At 43.9% G+C, this 21,232-nt stretch overlaps 1 protein-coding gene across 7 annotated transcripts in view; it reads left to right on the top strand.

Annotated features, from left to right (window-relative positions):
- The window catches only part of rassf4a (Ras association domain family member 4a), a 307,320-nt gene that overhangs the window by 276,375 nt on the left and 9,713 nt on the right, over window positions 1-21,232 (top strand). For all 7 annotated transcript variants that reach the window (XM_072282911.1, XM_072282915.1, XM_072282910.1 and 4 more), the window contains 7 exons: window positions 1,482-1,630; window positions 8,526-8,635; window positions 13,330-13,493; window positions 16,160-16,261; window positions 17,642-17,693; window positions 20,923-21,044; window positions 21,134-21,231. In XM_072282911.1, coding sequence (XP_072139012.1) covers window positions 1,482-1,630; window positions 8,526-8,635; window positions 13,330-13,493; window positions 16,160-16,261; window positions 17,642-17,693; window positions 20,923-21,044; window positions 21,134-21,231 — 797 coding nt within the window. The remainder of the gene's footprint in view (window positions 1-1,481; window positions 1,631-8,525; window positions 8,636-13,329; window positions 13,494-16,159; window positions 16,262-17,641; window positions 17,694-20,922; window positions 21,045-21,133; window position 21,232) is intronic.

Genomic DNA, 21,232 nt, shown 5'->3' on the forward strand with positions numbered 1-21,232 from the left:
GTTTACTCTTTTCCATCGATGCTGTCTGGCCTGCAGAGTTCCCGCAGCATTTTGTGCGATCTTTCATTGATATCAATAATATGCTATTGATTTGCTGAGTATGCCACAAGAAAACGAATCTCAGGGTTGTATATGGTGACATATTTGTACATTGATAATAAAATTTACTCTGAACTTTGCAAATTCAGAATAAGCAACTCCCTGGTACAGATGCGCCTCATTGGAGAGCTGGTGCTATAGCACCATCTCGTGGCTGGATAATGCATAACCCCTGCTGGTACTTCATTGCACAGGATTTTACAGTAGACTGCCCGATGTCTCAGGACCAGGCTTGCCCCGTCAGCTCCATCAACCTTCAAGTTATCTGCAAACTTACTAATCCACCCTTCCACTTCATCATCCAACTCAATTATAAAGGTGTTAATAAGAGTACTAATGATCAGTGAGGCACAGAAAATCAATATTTACTGAAAAAGTAACTTTTATTGCTGCAATTAAAATGCACGTGGGTTCACAAACTAACTACCTGTGTGCACACCCATTAGAATCCCTGATCCTCAATGAACAGTCAGTGAAGAGAAAAGGTATTACCCAGGAAAGTACACTGGCCAGGCGTTTCTCGTGGACCCGATCTCCACCTGTCCATGGGGTCCTCCTTTTCCACAACGGCTAGTCTCTGGTTGCAGGAGAGTTATCGCCCCTATGTATTTGGAGCTCCTGACTCTCATCAGTTGAACTGGTGGATCTCCACCCTATTAGCTCAAGGTCACTTTCTCACTAGTCATTCTTACAGGGCTACAGCCAACATTGTCTCATGGTTCTGCTCACCCCAGCCTTGTGTATCTGTGTGTTTCTACACTGGCTGGTCCAAACCAGTTAAATGAAGCGACTAGAGTCCAATGTTTCTGGCATTTTACGTAATTAAGTAGCTATTCCTCTGAGAATGGCCTCAGGTTTAGCAGGTCATTACCTGAAGCTCCTTGTGTGCACATTCAACTGCTCTGATTAGATTGTCCCAGATCAAGAATTGGTTCAGAATCCACACACTTTACACTTGCAAACATGAGGAGATCTGCAGATGCTGGAAATTCAAGCTACACACACAAAATGCTGGTGGAACGCAGCAGGGCAGGCAGCATCTATAGGAAGAGGTACAGTCAACGTTTCGGGCCGAGACCCTTCATCAGGACACTTCGCACTTGTTTGAGAATGGCCTTGGGTTTAGCAGGTCATTACCTGAAGCTCCTTGTGTCCACATTCAGTTGTTCTGATTAGATTATCCCAGAGTAAGAATCAATTCAGAATCCACAAAGTGGGGGGAAACAAAAACAACTGGCTTGTCTGCTTCTCTGTCCTTGATTCGCCAAATCCACTAATTGTAGACTGCAGTTTCTTCTGACCAACAAAAGAACTTTGTGTGGCCATACAGACATGGATCCTTTGCGAGGTCTGGCTTGACCAGAATTTTTGCTTTGTTTTAGGATGATGCAGAGTTGATCATTGAGGGGCTGCTAAACATATCATGGGGCCTGAGAAGACCGATACGACTTCAGATGCAGGACGACAATGAGCGCATACATTTCTCCAGCTCCAAGTTGCTCTGTACAGAGCTGGACAACAGCTCCCACAGGTAAGCCATCACACTGAGGTTTCTTTATCCAAGATCAGTATCAGTACCCCCGTCTGTCGACAGAGTTGGTGGAGAGTATGGAAAAGGTTGGAGACTGAAGGATAATCCATCCATGATAACACTTGGAGTGTGGGATTTCTGCAGTTCTTATCCCAGGTTGATCCTATTAGTATTCCTAACTTTTATTGATGGGTGATTGGGAAATTCTACAATGTGGTCACTCATCTCCATGGAATGGGGATCATTGGGAGAAGTAAGAATGGTCTTTGTGAATGCAACTTAGTATCACTGCGATGATCTGTTCCAGCAGTCAAGAATGCTTTCTCAAGATTCATTCCCAAAGCTACTCTCCTTGGAACGGAATGGCCACAGTCCAGCTCCCCAGCCTTTGACATCTGGTTTGTAAATTCATGCCATTTAGAGTGGATTCTTCAAGTATATCCCAGATAGCCCAGTGTTTTATTGCCAGCTACATTCTTACAGCTAAGAGATAAAGATTTACTTTTATTACACGATGTACTCTTGACCTTACAATCCAGCTCGTTACGATCTTGCACCCTATCGTCTACCTGCACTGCACTTTCTCTGTGGCTGTTACACTTTATTTTGCATTCTGTTATTGTTTTACCTCGTTCAATCTCATTGCACTGTGTAATGATCTGATCTCTATGGACAGTGTTCAGTCAGGAAATCAAATGCAATGTAATTTCCAGAGAACTAGAATATAAAAGCAAGGATGTGATGCTGAGGTGTTATACTTTATACTTTATTGTCGCCAAACAATTCATACTAGAACGTACAATCATCACAGCGATATTTGATTCTGTGCTTCCCGATCCCTGGATTACAAATCGATAGTAAATATTAAAAATTTAAATTATAAATAGAAAATAGAAAAATGGAAAGTAAGGTAGTGCAAAAAAAAACCGAGAGGCAGGTCCGGATATTCGGAGGGTACGGCCCAGATCCGGGTCAGGATCCGTTCAGCAGTCTTATCACAGTTGGAAAGAAGCTGTTCACAAATCTGGCCGTACGAGTCTTCAAGCTCCTGAACCTTCTCCTGGAGGGAAGAGGGACGAAAAATGTGTTGGCTGGGTGGGTCATGTCCTTTATTATCCTAGTGGCACTGCTCCAACAGCGTGCGGTGTAAAGTGAGTCCAAGGACAGAAGATTGGTTTGTGTGATGTGCTGCGCCGTGTTCACAATCTCATGCAGCTTCTTCCGGTCTTGGACAGAACAACTTCCATACCAGGTTGTGATGCACCCCAGAAGAATGCTTTTTACGGTGCATCTATAAAAATTAGTGAGGGTTTTAGGGGACAGGCCTAATTTCTTTAGTTTTCTCAGGAAGTAAAGGCACTGATGGGCCTTCTTGGCAGTGGACTCTGCTTGGTTGGACCAAGTCAGGTCATTTGTGATATTGACCCCGAGGAACTTAAAGCTTTTGACCTGTTCCACTTGCGCACCACCGATGTAAATGGGGTCGTGTGGTCCGCTACTCCTTCTGAAGTCAACAACCAATTCCTTCGTCTTGCTGACATTGAGGGATAGCTTATTGTCTTCACACCATGCCACCAGGTTCTTAATTTCCTCTTTGTACTCAAACTCATCATTATCTGAGAATCGGCCGACAATTGTTGTGTCATCAGCAAACTTATATATTGAGTTTGATGGAAACTTGGCTACACAATCATGGGTGTACAATGAGTACAGCAGGGGGCTGAATACACAGCCTAGTGGGGCACCGGTGCTCAGAGTGATTGTAGAGGAGAGCTTGTCCCCTATTTTTACAGCCTGGGTCTGGTCTGTGAGGAAGTTGAAGATCCAACTGCAGATCTGAGTGCTAAGGCCCAGGTTCCGGAGCTTAGGAATCAGTTTATTTGGAATGATGGTATTAAGATATTGCTCTAACCACACTTGGAGTATCGTGAGCAGCTTTGGGTCCATTATCTAAGAAAAGAAATGCTGGCATTGGAGAGGATCCAGAGAAGGTTCATGACAATTATCCCAGGAACGAAAAGGTTAACATAAGAGGAATATTTGATGGTTCTGGCCCTGTACTAACTGGAGTTTAGAAGAATGATGGAGGATCTTATTGAAACCTAAGAAAAATTGAAAGTTCTGGATGAAGTGGATGTGGAGAAGATGTTTCCTATAGTGGGGGAGTCTTAAGACCAGAAAGCACAGTCTCAGGTTAAGGGATGTCCATTAGAACAGAGGTCAGCAAGAATTTCTTTAGCCAGAGGGTGGTAAATCTGTGGAATTCATTGCAGCAGATGGCTGTGGAGGCCCAGTCATTGCATATATTTAAACCAGAGGTTGATAGGTTGTTACTTAGTTAGGGTGTCACAGGTTGTGGCATGAGTGGAGTTGAGAAGGATAATAAATCAGAAATGATAGAATGGTGGATCAGGCTAAATGGGCTGAATGGCCTAATTTTACTACTATGTCTTATAGTGTTTTGGAACATATGCAAGACAGGCTTTTCACAGTATCTCACTACATGTGATAATAAGAAAACCAATTTCAATTACTTTTGTCCTATGACCTGTTAAAATTTCAGTCCTCAAATAAATTGAAATATTGATGCATACAGAGAGTTTGAAAGTCTGGTACATCCCTCTGAAGGAAACTAAGAACACTGATTGATGCCAGTGGAATATACAACCACACAAATGGCAACGATAACTGGATTATTACCAAGTTGACCTATGTTATTCTCTCCCACTCACTGCGTGCACAGTGACTAGGAATGTTGGGTTCCTGGGCAGGAAGGGAATTAGCATTTGGAGCTTGTCAAGGTAAGTGGAGTTGAGGTCCAGGACCACCTTACTAAATGTGGAGCACCTACAAGATGAACAATTTCCTAACTTTTGATCTTATAGAAACATAGAAAACCAAAGATGAGCCGAACATGTCCTTACCTTAGAAATTACCTAGGGTTACCCATAGCCCTCTATTTTTCTAAGCTCCATGTACCTATCCATGATTATCTTAAAAGACCCTATCATATCCGCCTCCACCACCATCGCCGGCAGCCCACGCACTCACCACTCTCTGCGTAAAAAATTTACCCCTGACATCTCCTCTGTACCTACTTCCAAGCGCCTTAAAACTGTGCCCTCTCGTGCTAGCCATTTCAGCCCTGGGAAAAAGCCTCTGACTATCCACATGATCAATGCCTCTCATCATCTTACACACCTCTATCAGGTCACCTCTCATCCTCTGTTGCTCCAAGGAGAAAAGGCCATGTTCACTCAACCTATTCTCATAAGGCATGCTCCCCAATCTAGGCAACATCCTTGTAAATCTCCTCTGCACCCTTTCTATGGTTTCCACGTCCTTCCTGTAGTGAGGCAACCAGAATTGAGCACAGTACTCCAAGTGGGGTCTGACCAGGGTCCAATATAGCTGCAACATTACCTCTCGACTCCTAAACCCAATCCCGTGATTGATTAAAGCCAAAGCACCATATGCTTCTTAACCACAGAGTCAACCTGTGCAGCAGCTTTCGGACCCCAAGATCCCTCTGATCCTCCACACTGCCAAGAGTCTTACCATTAATAATATATTCTGCCATCATATTTGACCTACCAAAATGAACCACCTCACACTTATCTGGGTTGATCTCCATCTGCACTTCTCAGCCCAGTTTTGCATCTGGTCGATGTCCCACTGTAACCTCTGACAGCCCCCCACACTATCCACAACACCCCCAACCTTTGTGTCATCAGCAAACTTATTAACCCATCCCTCTACTTCCTCATCCAGGTTATTTATAAAAATCACGAAGGGTCCCAGAACTGACACCTGAGGCACTCCACTGGTGACCAACCTCCATGCAGAATATGACCTGTCTACAACCACTCTTTGCCTCCTGTGGGCAAGCCAATTTCTGGATCCACAAAGCAATGTCCCCTTGCATCCCATGCCTCCTTACTTTCTCAATAAGCCTTACATGGGGTACCTTATCAAATGCCTTGCTGAAATCCATATACACTACATCTTTTGCTCTACCTCCATCAATGTGTTTAGTCACATCCTTAAAAAATTTGATCAAGCTTGTAAGACATGACCTGCCTTTGAAAAAGCCATGCTGACTATTCCTAATCGTATTATGCCTCTGAGGATCTTCTCTATCAACTTACCAACCACTGAGGTAAGACTCACTGGTCTATAATTTCCTGGGCTATCTCTACTCCCTTTCTTGAATAAGAGAACAACATCCACAACCCTCCAATCCTCCGAAACCTCTTCCATCTCAGAATGGCAGGCAGTGACTAGTGGGGTACCGCAAGGCTCGGTGCTGGGACCGCAGCTATTTGCAATATATATTAATGATTTAGATGAAGGGATGAAAAGTAACATTAGCAAATTTGCAGATGACACAAAGCTGGGTGAGAGTGCGAAATGTGAGGAAGATGTTATGAGAATGCAGGGTGATTTGGACAAGTTGGGTGAGTGGGCAGATGTATGGCAGATGCAGTTTAATGTGGATAAATATGAGGTTATCCACTTTGGTGGCAAGACCAGGAAGGCAGATTACTATCTGAATGGTGTCAAGTTAGGAAAGGGGAAGTACAACAAGACCTGGGTGTGGTGTCCTTGTTCATCAGTCACTGAAAGTAAGCATACAGGTACAGCAGGCAGTGAAGAAAGCTAATGGCATGTTGGCCTTCATAACAGGGGGAGTTGAGTATAGGAGCAAAGAGGTCCTTCTGCAGTTGTACAAGGCTCTGGTGAGACCCCACCTGGAGTACTGTGTGCAGTTTTAGTCTCCAAATTTGAGGAAGGAAATTCTTGCTATGGAGGGAGTGCAGTGTAGGTTCACTGGGTTAATTCCAGGGATCGTGGGAATGTCATATGTTGAAAGATTGGAGCGACTGGGCTTGTATACACTGGAATTTAGAAGGATGAGAGGGGATCTGATTGAAACATATAAGATTATTAAGAAATTGGACACGCTAGAGGCAGGAAACATGTTCCCGATGTTGGGGGAGTCCAGAACCAGAGGCCACTGTTTAAGAATAAGGGGTAGACCATTTAGAACGGAGTTGAGGAAAAACTTCTTCACACAGAGGGTTGTGGATCTGTGGAATGCTCTGCCTCAGAAGGCAGTGGAGGCCAATTCTCTGGATTCTTTCAAGAAAGAGTTAGATAGAGCTCTTAAAGATAGTGGAGTGAAGGAAATGGGGAGAAGGCAGGAACAGGTTACTGATTGTGGATGATCAGCTATGATCACAGTGAATGACGGCGCTGGCTCGAAGGGCCAAATGGCCTACTCCTGCACCTATTGTCTATTGTCTCCATTGATGATGCTAAGATCATTGCCAGAGGGTCAGCAAGCTCCTCCCTCGACTCCCACGGTAGCCAAGGGTACATCTCATTTGGTCCCGGTGACTTATCCAACTTAATGCTTTCCAAAAGCTCCAGCTCATCCTCTTTCTTAATATCTACATGCTCAAGCTTTTCAGTCCGCTGTAAGTCATCCCTACGATCATCAAGATCCTTTTCCGTAGTGAATACCGAAGCAAAGTATTCATTAAGTACCTCTGCTCTCTCCTCTGGTTCCACACACACTTTTCCATGTCATACTTGATTGGTCCTATTCTCTCATGTCTTAACTTCTTGCCCTTCACATACTTGTAGAATGCCTTGGGGTTTTCCTTAATCCTGACCGCCAAGGCCTTCTCATGGCCCCTTCTGGCTCTCCTATTTTCATTCTTAAACTCCTTCCTACTAGCATTATAATCTTCTAGATCTCTATCATTACCTAGTTTTTTGAACCTTTCGTAAGGTTTCCTTTTCTTCTTGACTAGATTTTCAACAGCCTTTGTACACCACGGTTCCTGTACCCTTCTATCCTTTCCCTGTCTCATTGGAACATACCTATGCAGAAATCCACACAAATATCCCCTGAACATTTGCCACATTTCTTCCATACATTTCCCTGAGAACATCTGTTTCCAATTTATGCTTCCAAGTTCCTGCCTGATAGCCTTATATTTCCCCTTACTCCAATTAAACACTGTCCTAACTTGTCTGTTCCTATCACTATCTCCAAAATGCTCTCCCACTGAGAGACCTGACACCTGACCAGGTTCATTTCCCAATACCAGATCAAGTACAGCTTCTCTTCTTGTAGGCTTACCTACATATTGTGTCAAGAAACCTTCCTGAACACACCTAACAAACACCACCCCATCTAAACCCCTCGCTCTAGGGAAGTGCCAATTGATATTTGGGAAATTAAAATCTCCCACCACGACAACCCTGTTATTATTACACCTTTCCAGAATCTGTCTTCCTATCTGCTCCTCGATGTCCCTGTTACTATTAAGAGGTCTATAAAAAACACCCAGTAGAGTTATTGACCCCTTCCTGTTCCTAACTTCCACTGAGGTTTTTAAGCCTTTGTTATCTATATTTGGATTTGAGCGTTCTAGAACTGCGTAACCATAAATTGTCATCATCCCTCCATGCTGATGATAAACATACACAATAGTCCATCGCTCCCTTACTTTCCTGAGTCCAGACTAGTTCAAGGTAGCTGTCAGCGCAGAAATCTGGAGCCCAGATTCAGAATTCCACACATTTCAACCTTATGACCATAATTATCAAACTGTGATTTTAGAATCTACTGGGGCCAGTGATTTGATGGTATGCCGTGATCCATATGGTAGGGATATGATCCATATGGTATGGTTTGATGGTATGATATGCCATCATATGGTATGTGATATGTATAGTATGATATGCAATCCATATGTTATGTTGCGATGCATATGGTATGGTGTGGTATGCTGCAACGCATATTACAGTTTCAGTTACTGTAGTCACTGTGTGATTTTAATGAACTGTTGAATTTCTGAGTATTTCACATTAACCCTTGCAGAAAAGGAACAATGTCACGCATCTTGACAAATACCAGTTTGTCTGAAGCTGAAAATGAGTCGCCTAGTAAGGATGATTTTCCACCAAACATGATGGGCGACACCATTCCAGGTTAGTGAAGCTGGTGGTGATCCAGTGATACCGGCCAGAGTCCAGGTACCACCCAGAACTTGAGGACTTGTTCCCTGAATGTCTAGTTGCGCTGTAACTGCAGCAATTTATTTTGTGTTCTGTTATTGTTTTCCCTTGTACCACCTCAGTGCATTGTTAGAGTCATAGTGATAGAACAGCACAGCACAGAAACAGGCCTTTTCGCCTATTTAGTCAGTGCCAAAATATTAATCTGCCAAACTACTAACGTGGTAATGAGTTGATCTGTATGGATGATATGGGCGACAAGTATTTTCACTGTACCTCGTACCTGTGACAATAAAGCAATTTACAATTTAGCATCTCACTCGTTTCCACGATCTTCCCTGTGGAAAAATCAGATGAGAAATATTTATTTTAGCCCTCACCATCTCACGTCTTCACACATAGACAACCACACTGAGCAACACACACAATATGCTGGAGGAGCTCAGCAGGTCAGGCAGCATCTATGGATGCGATTACACAGTCGACGTTTTGTGCTGAGAGTCTTCATCAGGACAACCACACTGATTCTTACTGTGACCTACTCTTTCCTTTTGCTCTTGATATATTGAAAGGATCCTTTATGATCCTTTCTTTGAATGAGAAGCAGGCATATGTTGTGTAATTTGTTTTGCAGCAGCAGTACATTGTAATACATAACAATAAACCTATAAAGATGTATGTGCAAAAATTAAATTAAATTGGATAAGTAGGGCAAAAAGAAAGGGAAAAATTACCAAGGTAGAATTCCTGGGTTCAGAAATCTGATGGCAGAGGGGAAGAAACACATACAAAATGCAGGGGGAACTCAGCAGACAAAGCATTGGTGCTTGGCGAAGCGGTCTCCCAGTTTACGTCGGGTCTCACTAACATACAGGAGGCCACATCGGGAGCACCAGATACTGTAGATGACCCCAACAGACTCACAGGTGAAGTGTCACCTCACCTGGAAAGGCTGTTTGGGGCATTAAATGGTAATGCGGGCGGACATGTAGGGGCAGGTATAGCACTTGCTCCGCTTGCAAGGGTAAGTGTCAGTAAGGATATCAGTGGGGAGGGATGAATGGACAAGGGAGTCGTGTAGAGAGTGATCTCTGCTGAAAGCAGAAAGTTGGGGATGGGGAATATGGACTTGGTGGTGGGATCCCATTGGAGATGGCCAATGTTATGCCTCAGCGATCTGTTCTGGGACCCCTACTCTTTGTGATTTTTATAAGTGACCTGGATGAGGAAGTGGAGGGATGGATTAGTAAGTCTACTGATGACACAAAGGTTGGGGGTGTTGTGGATAGTGTGGACGGCTGTCAGAGGTTACAGCGTGACATTGATAGGATACAAAACTGGACTGAGAAGTGGCAGATGGAGTTCAACCCAGATAAGTGTGAAGTGGTTCATTTTGGTAGGCCAAATATGATGGCAGAATATAGTGTTATTGGTAAGACTCTTGGCAGTGTAGAGGATCAGAGGGATCTTGGGATCCAAGTCCATAGGACACTCAAAGCAGCTGCGCAGGTTGACTCTGTGGTTAAGAACTCATATGGTGTATTGGCCTTCATCAATCGTGGAATTGAATTTAGGAGCTGAGAGGTAATGTTGCAGCTATATAGGACCCTGGTCAGACCCCACTTGGAGTACTGTGCTCAGTTCTGGTCGCCTCACTACAGGAAGGATGTGGAAACCATAGAAAGGGTGCAGAAGAGATTTACAAGGATGTTCAAGCAACACACATAAAAGTTGCTGGTGAACGCAGCAGGCCAGGCAGCATCCCTAGGAAGAGGTACATTCGATGTTTCAGGCTGAGACCCTTCATCAGGACTAACAAGGATGTTGCCTGGATTGGGGAGCATGCCTTATGAAAACAGGTTGAGTGAACTCGGCCTTTTCTCCTGGGAGCGATGGAGAATGAGAGGTGACCTGATAGAAGTGTATAAGATTATGAGAGGCATTGATCGTGTGGATAGTCAGAGGCTTTTTCCCAGGGCTGAAATGGCTGCCACAAGAGGGCACAGGTTTAAGGTGCTGGGAAGTAGGTACAGAGGAGATGTCAGGGGTAAATTGTCAGAGAGTGGTGAGTGCGTGGAATGGGCTGCCAGCAACGGTGGTGGAGGCGGATACGATAGGGTCTTTTGAGAGACTTCTGGATAGTTATGTGGAGCTTAGAAAAATAGAGGGCTATGGGTAATCCTAGTAATTTCTAAGGTAGGGACATGTTTGGCACAACTTTGTGAGCCGAAGGGCCTGTATTGTGCTGTAAGTTTTCTATGTTCTATGCTTCTATGCTGAGTAAGTGTCTTCAGGCTCTGGTACTTCCTCCTTGATGGTAGCAATGAGAAGAGGGGATGGGGGTCCTTAATGATGGATGCCGCCTTTCTAAAGCATCACATTTTAAATATGTCCTAGAGACTGGGGTGACTAGTGTCTGTGATGGGACTGGTTGAGTTCACTGATCGATACTGGGGTGACTGGTGTCCGTGATGGGACTGGTTGAGTTCACTGATCGATACTGGGGTGACCGGTGTCCGTGATGGGACTGGTTGAGTTCACGGATCGATACTGGGGTGACTGGTGTCCGTGATGGGACTGGTTGAGGTCACTGATTGATCCTGGGGTGACTGGTTGAGTTCACTGATCGATACTGGGGTGACCGGTGTCCGTGATGGGACTGGTTGAGTTCACTGATCGATACTGGGGTGACCAGTGTCCGTGATGGGACTGGTTGAGTTCACTGATCGATACTGGGGTGACCGGTGTCCGTGATGGGACTGGTTGAGTTCACTGATCGATACTGGGGTGACTGGTGTCCGTGATGGGACTGGTTGAGTTCACGGATCGATACTGGGGCGACTGGTGTCTGTGATGGGACTGGCTGAGTTCACTGATCGATACTGGGGTGACTGGTGTCTGTTATGGGACTGGCTGAGTTTACTTTGCCAATCAAGGATATCGCATGTATATTTTTTGTCCTCTTGCTAATCCTACGTCCCTATAATTCCTCACGGAATTCATTTAATCCCAGCTGCCTGTACCTGCCATATGCCTCTTCTTTCTGACAAGAACCTCCATATCCTTGCTAATCGATTTACAAATCATATCCGCCTTACCCTCCTTTCGAACAGAAACATGTTGGTGCTATAAGATGTAGGAGCATAATTGGCCCATCAAGTCTGCTCCGCCATTTCATCATGGCTGGTCCAGTTCCCTTACAGACCCAATCTCCAGCCTTCCCTTGTATCCCTTCATGCTGTGACCAATGAAGAATCTATCAACCTCTGCCTCAAATATAATAATCTGTCTAAGTCCCATCGTCTCTCTACTTCCTCAAAACTATCTGCCCCTCCACCTATCTTCGTATCGTCTACAAACTTTGCAACAAAGCCATCAATTCCGTCATGCAAGTTATTGATATATAACATAAAAGGAATTGGTCTCGACACAGACCGCTGTGAAACACCACTAGTCACCAGCAGCCAACCAGAAAAGGCTCCCTTTATTCCCACTCTTTGCCTCCAGTCAACATCCAATGCTCTATTCATGTAAATATCTTTCCTGTAATACCATGGGCTGTTAATTTGTTAAGGTGCCACACGAGGCTGCTTGTTAAAGGTCTTCTGAAAATCCAAGTACACAATATCAATGATTCTCCTTTGACTATCCTGCTTGTTACTTCTTCAAAGAATTCTAACAAATTTGTCATGTAAGATTTCCCCCTGAGGAAACCATGCTGACTTCAGCTTATTTTATCATGTGCTTCCAAGTACCATGAGACCACATCCTTGACAATTGAGTCCAACGTCTTCCCTGCTACTGAGGTCAGACTAATGGGCCTATAATTCCCTTTCCTCTGCCTTTGTCCCTTCTTGAAGAGTGGAATGGCACTTTGCTCCTGATCTCTGCCAATCTCATTTCTAAAAGCCTTCCACTTGCCAAATGTTGCTTTACCAACTATCAGCTGCTCCGAATAAACCTTTTTCAAGTTCTTGCCTAATGCCTTTACAATTATAAACACAAGAAATTCTGCAGATGCTGGAAATCCAGAGCAATACACACAAAATGCTCGAGGAACTCAGCAGGTCAGGCAGCATCTCTGTTTCAGGCTGAGACCCTTCATCAAGAGTGGAAAGGAAGGGCAGAAGCCAGAACAAGAAGGTGGGGGGGGGGGGGGGAGTGGAAGGGGATCAAGCTGTCAGCTACCTGACCTGCTGAATTCTTCCGGTATTTTAGTTAGAGATACAGCACTGTAACTGGCCCTTCTGGCCCACAGGCCCATGCTGCACAATTACAACCATGTGGCCAATTAAGCTGTACATCTTTGGAATGTGGGAGGAAACTGGAGCACTCAAAGAAAACCGGCAGAGTCACAGGAAGAACATACTAACTCCTTACGCATATCAGCGGAGTTTAGCACTGGTACTGGAACAGTGTGATGCTAACCGCATTGTTACTGTGTTAGCTCTTGTTTTGTGTGTAGGGATTACCTTCAAAATTAATCTGAATTATGTCCACAACTCTGTGGTCTGACCTTTAACTCCAAAGCAAGGTTGTCACTGTTGATCCTACACTGGCACTTGAACGATTTGTAAGGGTTATTTCTCATTCCTTCATAACTCTTCATTACACTGACAACTGTGGTGCTGTCCTCTGTATGTAACACAGTGCCTGTCTTTCTCTAGAATCCAGTAGCACCGCCTGTGAAGATGAAGTCCCTCAGCTCATGCGGACGAAGAGCGATGCGAGTTGTTTGATCCAGCGTAGAATAAAATATCACACACCAGGAGAGAACCAGCGAATAAAACGGCACCGCTTCTCCATCAACGGACACTTCTACAATCACAAGGTACGTCGCAGATCTTTGTACCCAAGTCAATCTGATGCTGATGGTTAAGGATTACAGACTGCTTCTTGCACGTTATATGGGCTCCATGATCCTGATGAAGGGTCTCAACCCAAAATGTGGACTGTTTATTCCTCTCCATAATTGCTTCCTGACCTGCTGAGTTCCTCCAGCATTTTTGTGTGTTTCTCTGGATTTCCAGCATCTGCAGAATCTCTTGAGTTTATTAAACTGTAGTTGCTGTCCCACCCACCTGGCTTCATATATGACCTGCCAGCTTTTACTCCTTCCCTTCCCACCAGCTTCTTATTCTGGTTTCTTCTCCCTTTCTTCCCAGTGCAGATGAAGGGTCTCGACCCAAAATGTCGACTTTTACTCATTTCCATAGATGCTGTCTTACCAGCTGAGTTCCTCCAGCATTTTGTGTGTGTTGCTCTGGATTTCCAGCATCTGCAGAATCCCTTGTGTTGATGTGTTGGTGATTTGTCCATCAGGATTGAGTGCTTATCAGGAACTGAAGGACCTGAGAACATGTCACATGCTGCCTCGCTACTCCAGGACCAAGGAACACTGCACCACCACCACAGCTGACTTTCTTTGGACATGGGCCTTTAAAGTCAAGGAATTGAGAGCCCATACCAACAGTTATTTACAATCCCAGAGTTCTGTTTGATTAGCAGAAATATTTCAGTCCATTAATACCATAAAAACAATGAATGGAATTTTGGGGAATAAACAATGCAATGCATTTCCAGATTACTTGTTTGTATTGTATAGTGTACTGTACAGAACTACCTGTTTTTATGTACAGTGTATTGAAGAGTGTGAAGGTCCTGTATCAACTCAACTTTTGATCGTCCTTACAATATAAGAGATCATTGCTCTGGGACTGGAGCACATAACACCAGAGACTGCTGATGTTGAATTCTGGAGCCAACAACAGACTACTGGAGGTGATAATCCAGATGGAGTTCAAAATTCAAAGTAAAGTTCATTATCAGAGTACATACAGGCCACCATGTACAGCCCAGAGAGTCTTCTTACTGCAGGCATACAGCAAATCTGTAGAACAGTAACTGTAAACAGCGTCAATGAACAAGTAACAGTGCAAATGCAAATATAAATAAATAGCAATAAATACAAGAGAACAAGATAAAGGATCCTTAAAGTGAGACCATCGATTGTGGGAACACCAGAAATAGAATAAGTATATTTATTCTCTTTCATTCAAGAGCCTGGGATGAAGATGAAGGGTCTCAACCCAAAACATTGACTGTCCGTAAAACTATAAAACACAGGAGCAGGCCTGCCTATTGCTGAGGCTTCCCAATCCATCAGAACCAACACACAACTCACACTTACAGAGCTTTCTCTGTTCAGGATTAAACCTCGATTTCAGATTGAACTGTATCACTTAATTTCTATCACACAATGATTTCTGAGGGCCCCTTAACTATAAGATTAACAATTAACCCCTTCTCATTATGATCAAAACACCCTACTCACTAACTGAATAAATAAAAAAAGAACCTATCAACCTTTGTCTTAAGTATACCCAATGACTTGGCCACCACAGCCATCTTTGGCAATGAATTCCACAGATTCACTATCCTCTGGGTAAAGAAGTTCCTAATCTCTGTTCTACATGGACATCCCTTTAAACTGAGGCTATGCCCTCTGTAGGAAACACCCTCTCCATATCCACTCTATGTAGGCATTTCAATATTCGATAGATTTCAATGAGGTCCCCCCCTGACTCCCCATTCCTCTAAACTCCAGCAATAACAGGCCTAGAGCCTTTAAACATTCCTCATGCATTAATTTAAAAAATCCTCCTCATCTTTGAACCTTAAAATGGCAGTAGGCAGACTGATGATGGGAATAGGGATGGCAGGTTACTTGTTCCTCTTCTGAGTGAGCACTTTTGCACACAAACCTAATGAATGCTAAAAGTTCTGAAATGGTGAGTGAGGCAGGACCATCATAAAAACACAAGAAACAAAGTCCTCATGTAACATGGCCCTCTACAGGTCAGAATCTTCCAGAGTATAGATCACTGTACTTATCAAATGAGAAAATTTGCAGATGCTGGAAATCCGAGCAGCACACACAAAATGCTGGAGGAACTCAGTAGGTCAGGCAGTACCTGTGGAGAAAAAGTACAGTTGACGTTTCAGGCCAAAACCCTGATTAGGAAGGCTAACAGAATGTTGGGCTATATAATGTGGTCAGTGGAGTTCAAGTCAAGAGACATTCTCCTTAAGCTCTATAATGAGCTTGTAAGGCCACAGCTTGAATACTGTGTACAATGAAGGGGTGCGGGCTAACTAGAGTGGTTAGTAAGATTAACTGGGGGAAGAAACTTTTAAGATGGTGTGAAATTTCCTTTGGATAGTAGTGAAATGGCACATTAGATCTTTAACTTTGTTAAAATGGATTTATTAGAATGTTAAACTGAGCAGCAGGATAGGTCATGGGTAAATCGTACGGTTGTGCATCATATTTGATATGCATTCCCATTTGTGGTGATGCCAGGATCCGATGATCATAGGGTTGAACGGTTGTACTGCCAAAAGATATAGAATTGTTGTTCTAAAACAACAATTGAGCAGTAGTGAGCAGTAGTACTGCTTCCTCTCATTATGTAAATGATATCTGTTTCACTGCAGACGTCGGTGTTTACCCCTGCCTATGGGTCAGTGACCAATGTCCGAGTCAACAGCAGCATGAACACCTCACAAGTACTGACCCTGCTGCTCAATAAATTTCGGGTAAGCGACCCCCGTGTATGTGCAGATTTAAAGTATTGTATGCCAGGCTGGAATTTTGACCATAAGACATAGGAGCAGAATTAGGCTATTCAGCCCATCAAGTCTACTGTATCATTCCATATTGGTTGATCTATTATTCCTCTCAACCTCATTCTCCTGCCTTCTCTCTGTAACCTTTGATGCCCTGGCTAATCAAGAACCTATCAACCTCTGCTTTAAATATACTCAGTGACTTGGCCTCCACAGCCACCCGCAGCAATGAATTCCACAGATTCACCACCCTCTGGCTAAAGAAATTCCTCTTCCATCTCTGTTCTAAATGGTTGTGCCTCTATTCTGAGGCTGTGCCCTCTGGTCCTCGACTCACCCACCATAGGAAACATCCTCTTCACAGCCACTCTGTAGAGGCCTGTCAATATTTGATAGGTTTCAGTGATATCCCCCCTCATTCTTCTGAATTCCAGTGAGTACAGGCCCAGAGCCCTCAAGCCCTCCTCATTATTAAGCCTTTCATTCCCAGGATCATTCTCGTGAATCTCCACATGCTTTCCTTGGCCTGCAGCCCAAAACTACTCACAATGCAGTCTGAAAAAAACCTTATACAGCCTCAGCATTACATCCTTGCTTTTATTTTCCAGTCTCCTTGAAATGAACGCCAACCTTGCATTTGCCTTCCTCACCATTGATTCAACCTGCAAGTTAACCTTTAGAGAATCTTGCATGACGACCCCCAAGTCTGTTTGTACCTCTGATTTCTGAATTTGCTTCCAGATCTAGATAATCTTTGGGGCAGGCTGTTCAGGTTCCAGATTGAGTTTACATGGCCTCGTTGGTTTTAGATGATCTGTTGGGTGGGCTGTGTTTTTATCAGATTGGTTTCAAGTTCCAAACTTAACTTACATGACCTGGTTAGTTCTAGCTGATCTGCGGGGTGGATCCATAAAGTCATCCAGCAGGGAAAAGCCACTCAGCCCATCCCACCATGCCAAGTAGGGGGGGACCCATCCGTGTTATAAGATGAATTTGGACAATAAATCTGTAGAAAGTTGGTGGATGACTACACCTTGTGAAGGGTCTGTTGTACATTACATACTGGATTCATGCAAGCGCACTGATTAAGGGAATGCCTTTCATTGTAGAAGTTTGAAATTCTTCATTTTGCATGTGACTTTTCATTAATCTCAGTGACTTTCATTCAGCATACTTGTGCTGATAAAGTATCCACGATGATGAAATGTTGAGGGGTGTCCCAGCGTTGGTGCTGGAATCAGAACCAAGGCGGCGACACTGACTGACGGAGGTTGAAGTGGTCTGGGAGCCTGGTTCACTGTAACCTGCTTGTGCTTTACCTTACCTCATCTTCTTGATGTGACTTTGCAGGTGGAGAATGTTCCAGATGAATTTGCACTCTATGTCGTCCATGAAAGTGGAGGTATGTATGTACCAATAATTAATAGTTGAGGCCACTGCAATGATCAGTGTGAAACAGTGCTTGTTACATCTTGCCAACCAAAGACCCATTTATACCCTTCCTGTGGTTCCTGTTACTCACCCAGTCTTCTGCTCATGATAGTGCAGCATCGTGCACGTCTTGGGCACATGTAAAAAAATGCTGTAAAATGAAGATGCTTTCAAAAATAATGAAAAGTTTCTAAATGTCAAAAGATTTACTATAAAGGGCAGTAAAGAGTGTGACCACCCGTTGCCTTTAAAACGGCATCAATTCTCATAGGTACACTTTCATGCAGTTTTATTAAGAAATCAGTTGGTAGGTTGTTTCAAGCATCTCAGAGAACCTGCCACAGTTCTTCGGTAGACTTTGGCTGTCTCACTGGCTTTTGTCTCCCCAGGTAATCCCAGATATCCTTGATATTGAGAACAGGGCTCTGTGGAGGCCAAACCATATAAAAAATTTACCATGCCCTTAGACTTGTGTACAGAACTGTGTGTTATCTCCTGCACTAGGAGTTTTTATTTTCATCAGTAACCTATGATGCAGCAACTTACCAATGTCTAGAAATTTAAATATAAAAGATGCACAATTCTTCTTTAGAAAACTCCATCAACCTGATTCCCCTTGACAAAGCTATGCTGACCTTGCCTGCTTACCTTGCATTATTTCTAAGCACTCCGCTACGATGTTCTAATACATCCCCTTGAAGGTGACATGGTAGTATATCACTTTGCATAACTTTACTACAGCACCAGTGAGCCAGGTTCAATTTCTGTGCTGTCCATTTGAAAATTCTCCCCGTGACCTCCAGTTTCTTCCCACATTCTTATAAAACGATTTCTTATAAAACTGCATGAGAGTGTACCTATGAGAATTGATGCAGTTTTAAAGGGAAAGGGTGGTCACACTCTTTGCTGCTCTTTATTGTGAATCTTTTGATATTTAGCAGGTTAATTGGTCAGGAGTGTAATTGGACAGCGCAGGTTCGTTGGGCCAGAAAGGCCTGTTATCTCCTCATAACAAAAATACAAAAAGTTAAGCAGTGCTGTGATTTTCAGTTTTCTATCTCTCTCTCACTCTCTCTGACAGAATATTTGCCATTGACCCATCCAATGAAACCTTCCCAAAGGTAGATAAGTGGGACAGTGACTTGTGGGCAGGGCCCTAGATGGGTTCAATGACGGGGCAGCGACTTGATAAATGAGGTACAATAGGGAAAATATGAAATTACCCATTTTGGCAAAGGAAAGTAAAATAGAAGCAGTCCAGAGAGGGTATGCCAAGTTAACAGCTTGAATGAAGGGGTCATGTTTTAAGGAAAGGATTAGGTTAGACTAGTGTCTACTGGCGTTTAGAAGAGTCTAACTGAACTTTACTACAGTTCTGAAGGGTTTTGACAGGGTGGATGTGGACAGGAGAATCTCGTGAGGGACTAGGATCACCATTTAAAAAGGAGGACAGATACTTCGATGGAGATGTACAAGATGATGAGGCATGGATCAAGTGGATAGCCAGAGACTTTTTCCCAGGACTGAAACAGCTAATACCAGGGAATATAATTTTAAGGAGAGTGGAGGAAAGTATACAGGGCATATCAGAGGTAGATTTTTAACAGAGAGCGCGGCGAGTACGTGGAATGCCCTGTCAGGGATAGTGGTACATTAGGGACATTTCAGAGACTCAGGTAGGCACATGGATGATAGATAATGGAGGGCTATGTGGGAGGGAAGGGTTAGATTAATAAGTAGTTTAATAAGTCAGCACAACATGGTGGGCCAAAGGGCCTGTGAAGTGTTGTAATATTCTATATTCTGTGTAAAGTTAATTTTAATGTAAGGTGATCAATATAGTCACAGAGGACGCCACCTCCACGGCACTTCACTCTGCCCTGACCCACCTGGACAGCCCCAACTCTTACGTCAGAATGCTGTTCATTGACTTTAGTTCGGCATTCAATACTGTGATCCCCTCCAAGCTGATCACCAAACTTCGCCAGCTTGGTATCAGCTCACCCCTCTGCAATTGGACCTTGGACTTTCTGACTAACAGACCTCAATCAGTTAAGTTACACAACCTCTCCTCCTCCACTCTCACCCTGAACACCGGCGTGCCACAAGGCTGTGTGCTGAGCCCTCTTCTGTACTCCCTTCTCACCTATGACTGCGTTCCTGTACATGGTTCTAACTCCATAATCAAGTTCACAGACGACACCATGGTGGTTGGTCTGATCAGAGGGGATGACAAGACGGCCTACAGGGACAAGGTCCAGCATCTGGCTGCATGGTGTGCCGACAACAATCTGGCCCTTAACACCCAGAAGACCAAAGAGATCATTGTGGACTTCAGGCATGCCAGGAGTCACACTCACGTCCCCCATCTACATCAACAGAACTGTAGTGGAACGTGTATCAAGCTTCAAATTCCTTGGTGTCCACATTTCCAAGGATCTCACCTGGTCCCTGAACTCCTCCATCCTGATCAAAAAGGCGCAACAGTGCCTTTATTTTGCAGAGCATCAAGAAAGCTCACTTCTGTCCCAGGATACTGATGGACTTTTACCGCTCTACCGTTGAGAGCATACTCACCAACTGCATCTCAGTGTGGTATGGCAATTGCCCCATATCGGACTGCAGAGCACTCCAGAGTGTGGTGAAAACTGCCCAGCGGATTATCGGCACCCAATTGCCCACCATTGAGAACATCTACCATAAATGCTGCCTGGGCTGGGCTGGGCGAAAAGCATTATCAGGGATGCATCTCACCCTAACCATAGACTTTTTACTCTCCTCCCATCCGGTAGGCACTACAGGAGCCTCCGCTCCTACACCAGCAGGCACAGGGAGAGCTTCTTCCCTGAGGCTGTGACACTGCTGAACCTTTCATCAGAGCGCTAAGCAGTATTGCATCAGTATTGTACTGTCTCAGTACTTTTATATTTGTGTGCTGTAGCACTTTTTTTATGCGCAGTTATTTTGTAAATAACACTATTCTTTGCATTTCTGGTCAGATGCTAACTGCATTTCATTGGCTTTGTATCTGTACTCGGCACAATGACAATAAAGTTGAATCTGATCTAATCTAAATGATTGAAGGGTAGATGTTAGGGACTGTTACATGCCAGCACATGCTTATGTTTTACATTTCCTGAGTAACTTAGCTGCATGTAATTTGACTGAGTCACAAGCCTGATGTGTTTCTCCGACTGCAGAAAGAACAAGATTAAAGGATTCGGAATACCCCCTTATAGCACGGATCCTGCACGGTCCGTGTGAGAAAATCGCACGCATCTTCTTGATGGAGAAAGATCTCGGTGAAGAGGTCACATATGATGTAAGCATTATAATATTAAAACTGTCCAAACACGGGATCATGTTTAAGAGTGAACCTGATTTGTGTTTCTAATGTCTTTTTCCTCAAAGGTTGCGCAGTACATTAAGTTTGAGATGCCAGTCCTTGATAGCTTTGTTGAGAAACTGAAGGAAGAAGAAGAGAGAGAAATAAACAAACTCACACTGAAG

The sequence above is a fragment of the Mobula birostris genome, chromosome 18 (assembly GCF_030028105.1).
Source record: "Mobula birostris isolate sMobBir1 chromosome 18, sMobBir1.hap1, whole genome shotgun sequence".
Classification (NCBI taxonomy): domain Eukaryota; kingdom Metazoa; phylum Chordata; class Chondrichthyes; order Myliobatiformes; family Myliobatidae; genus Mobula; species Mobula birostris.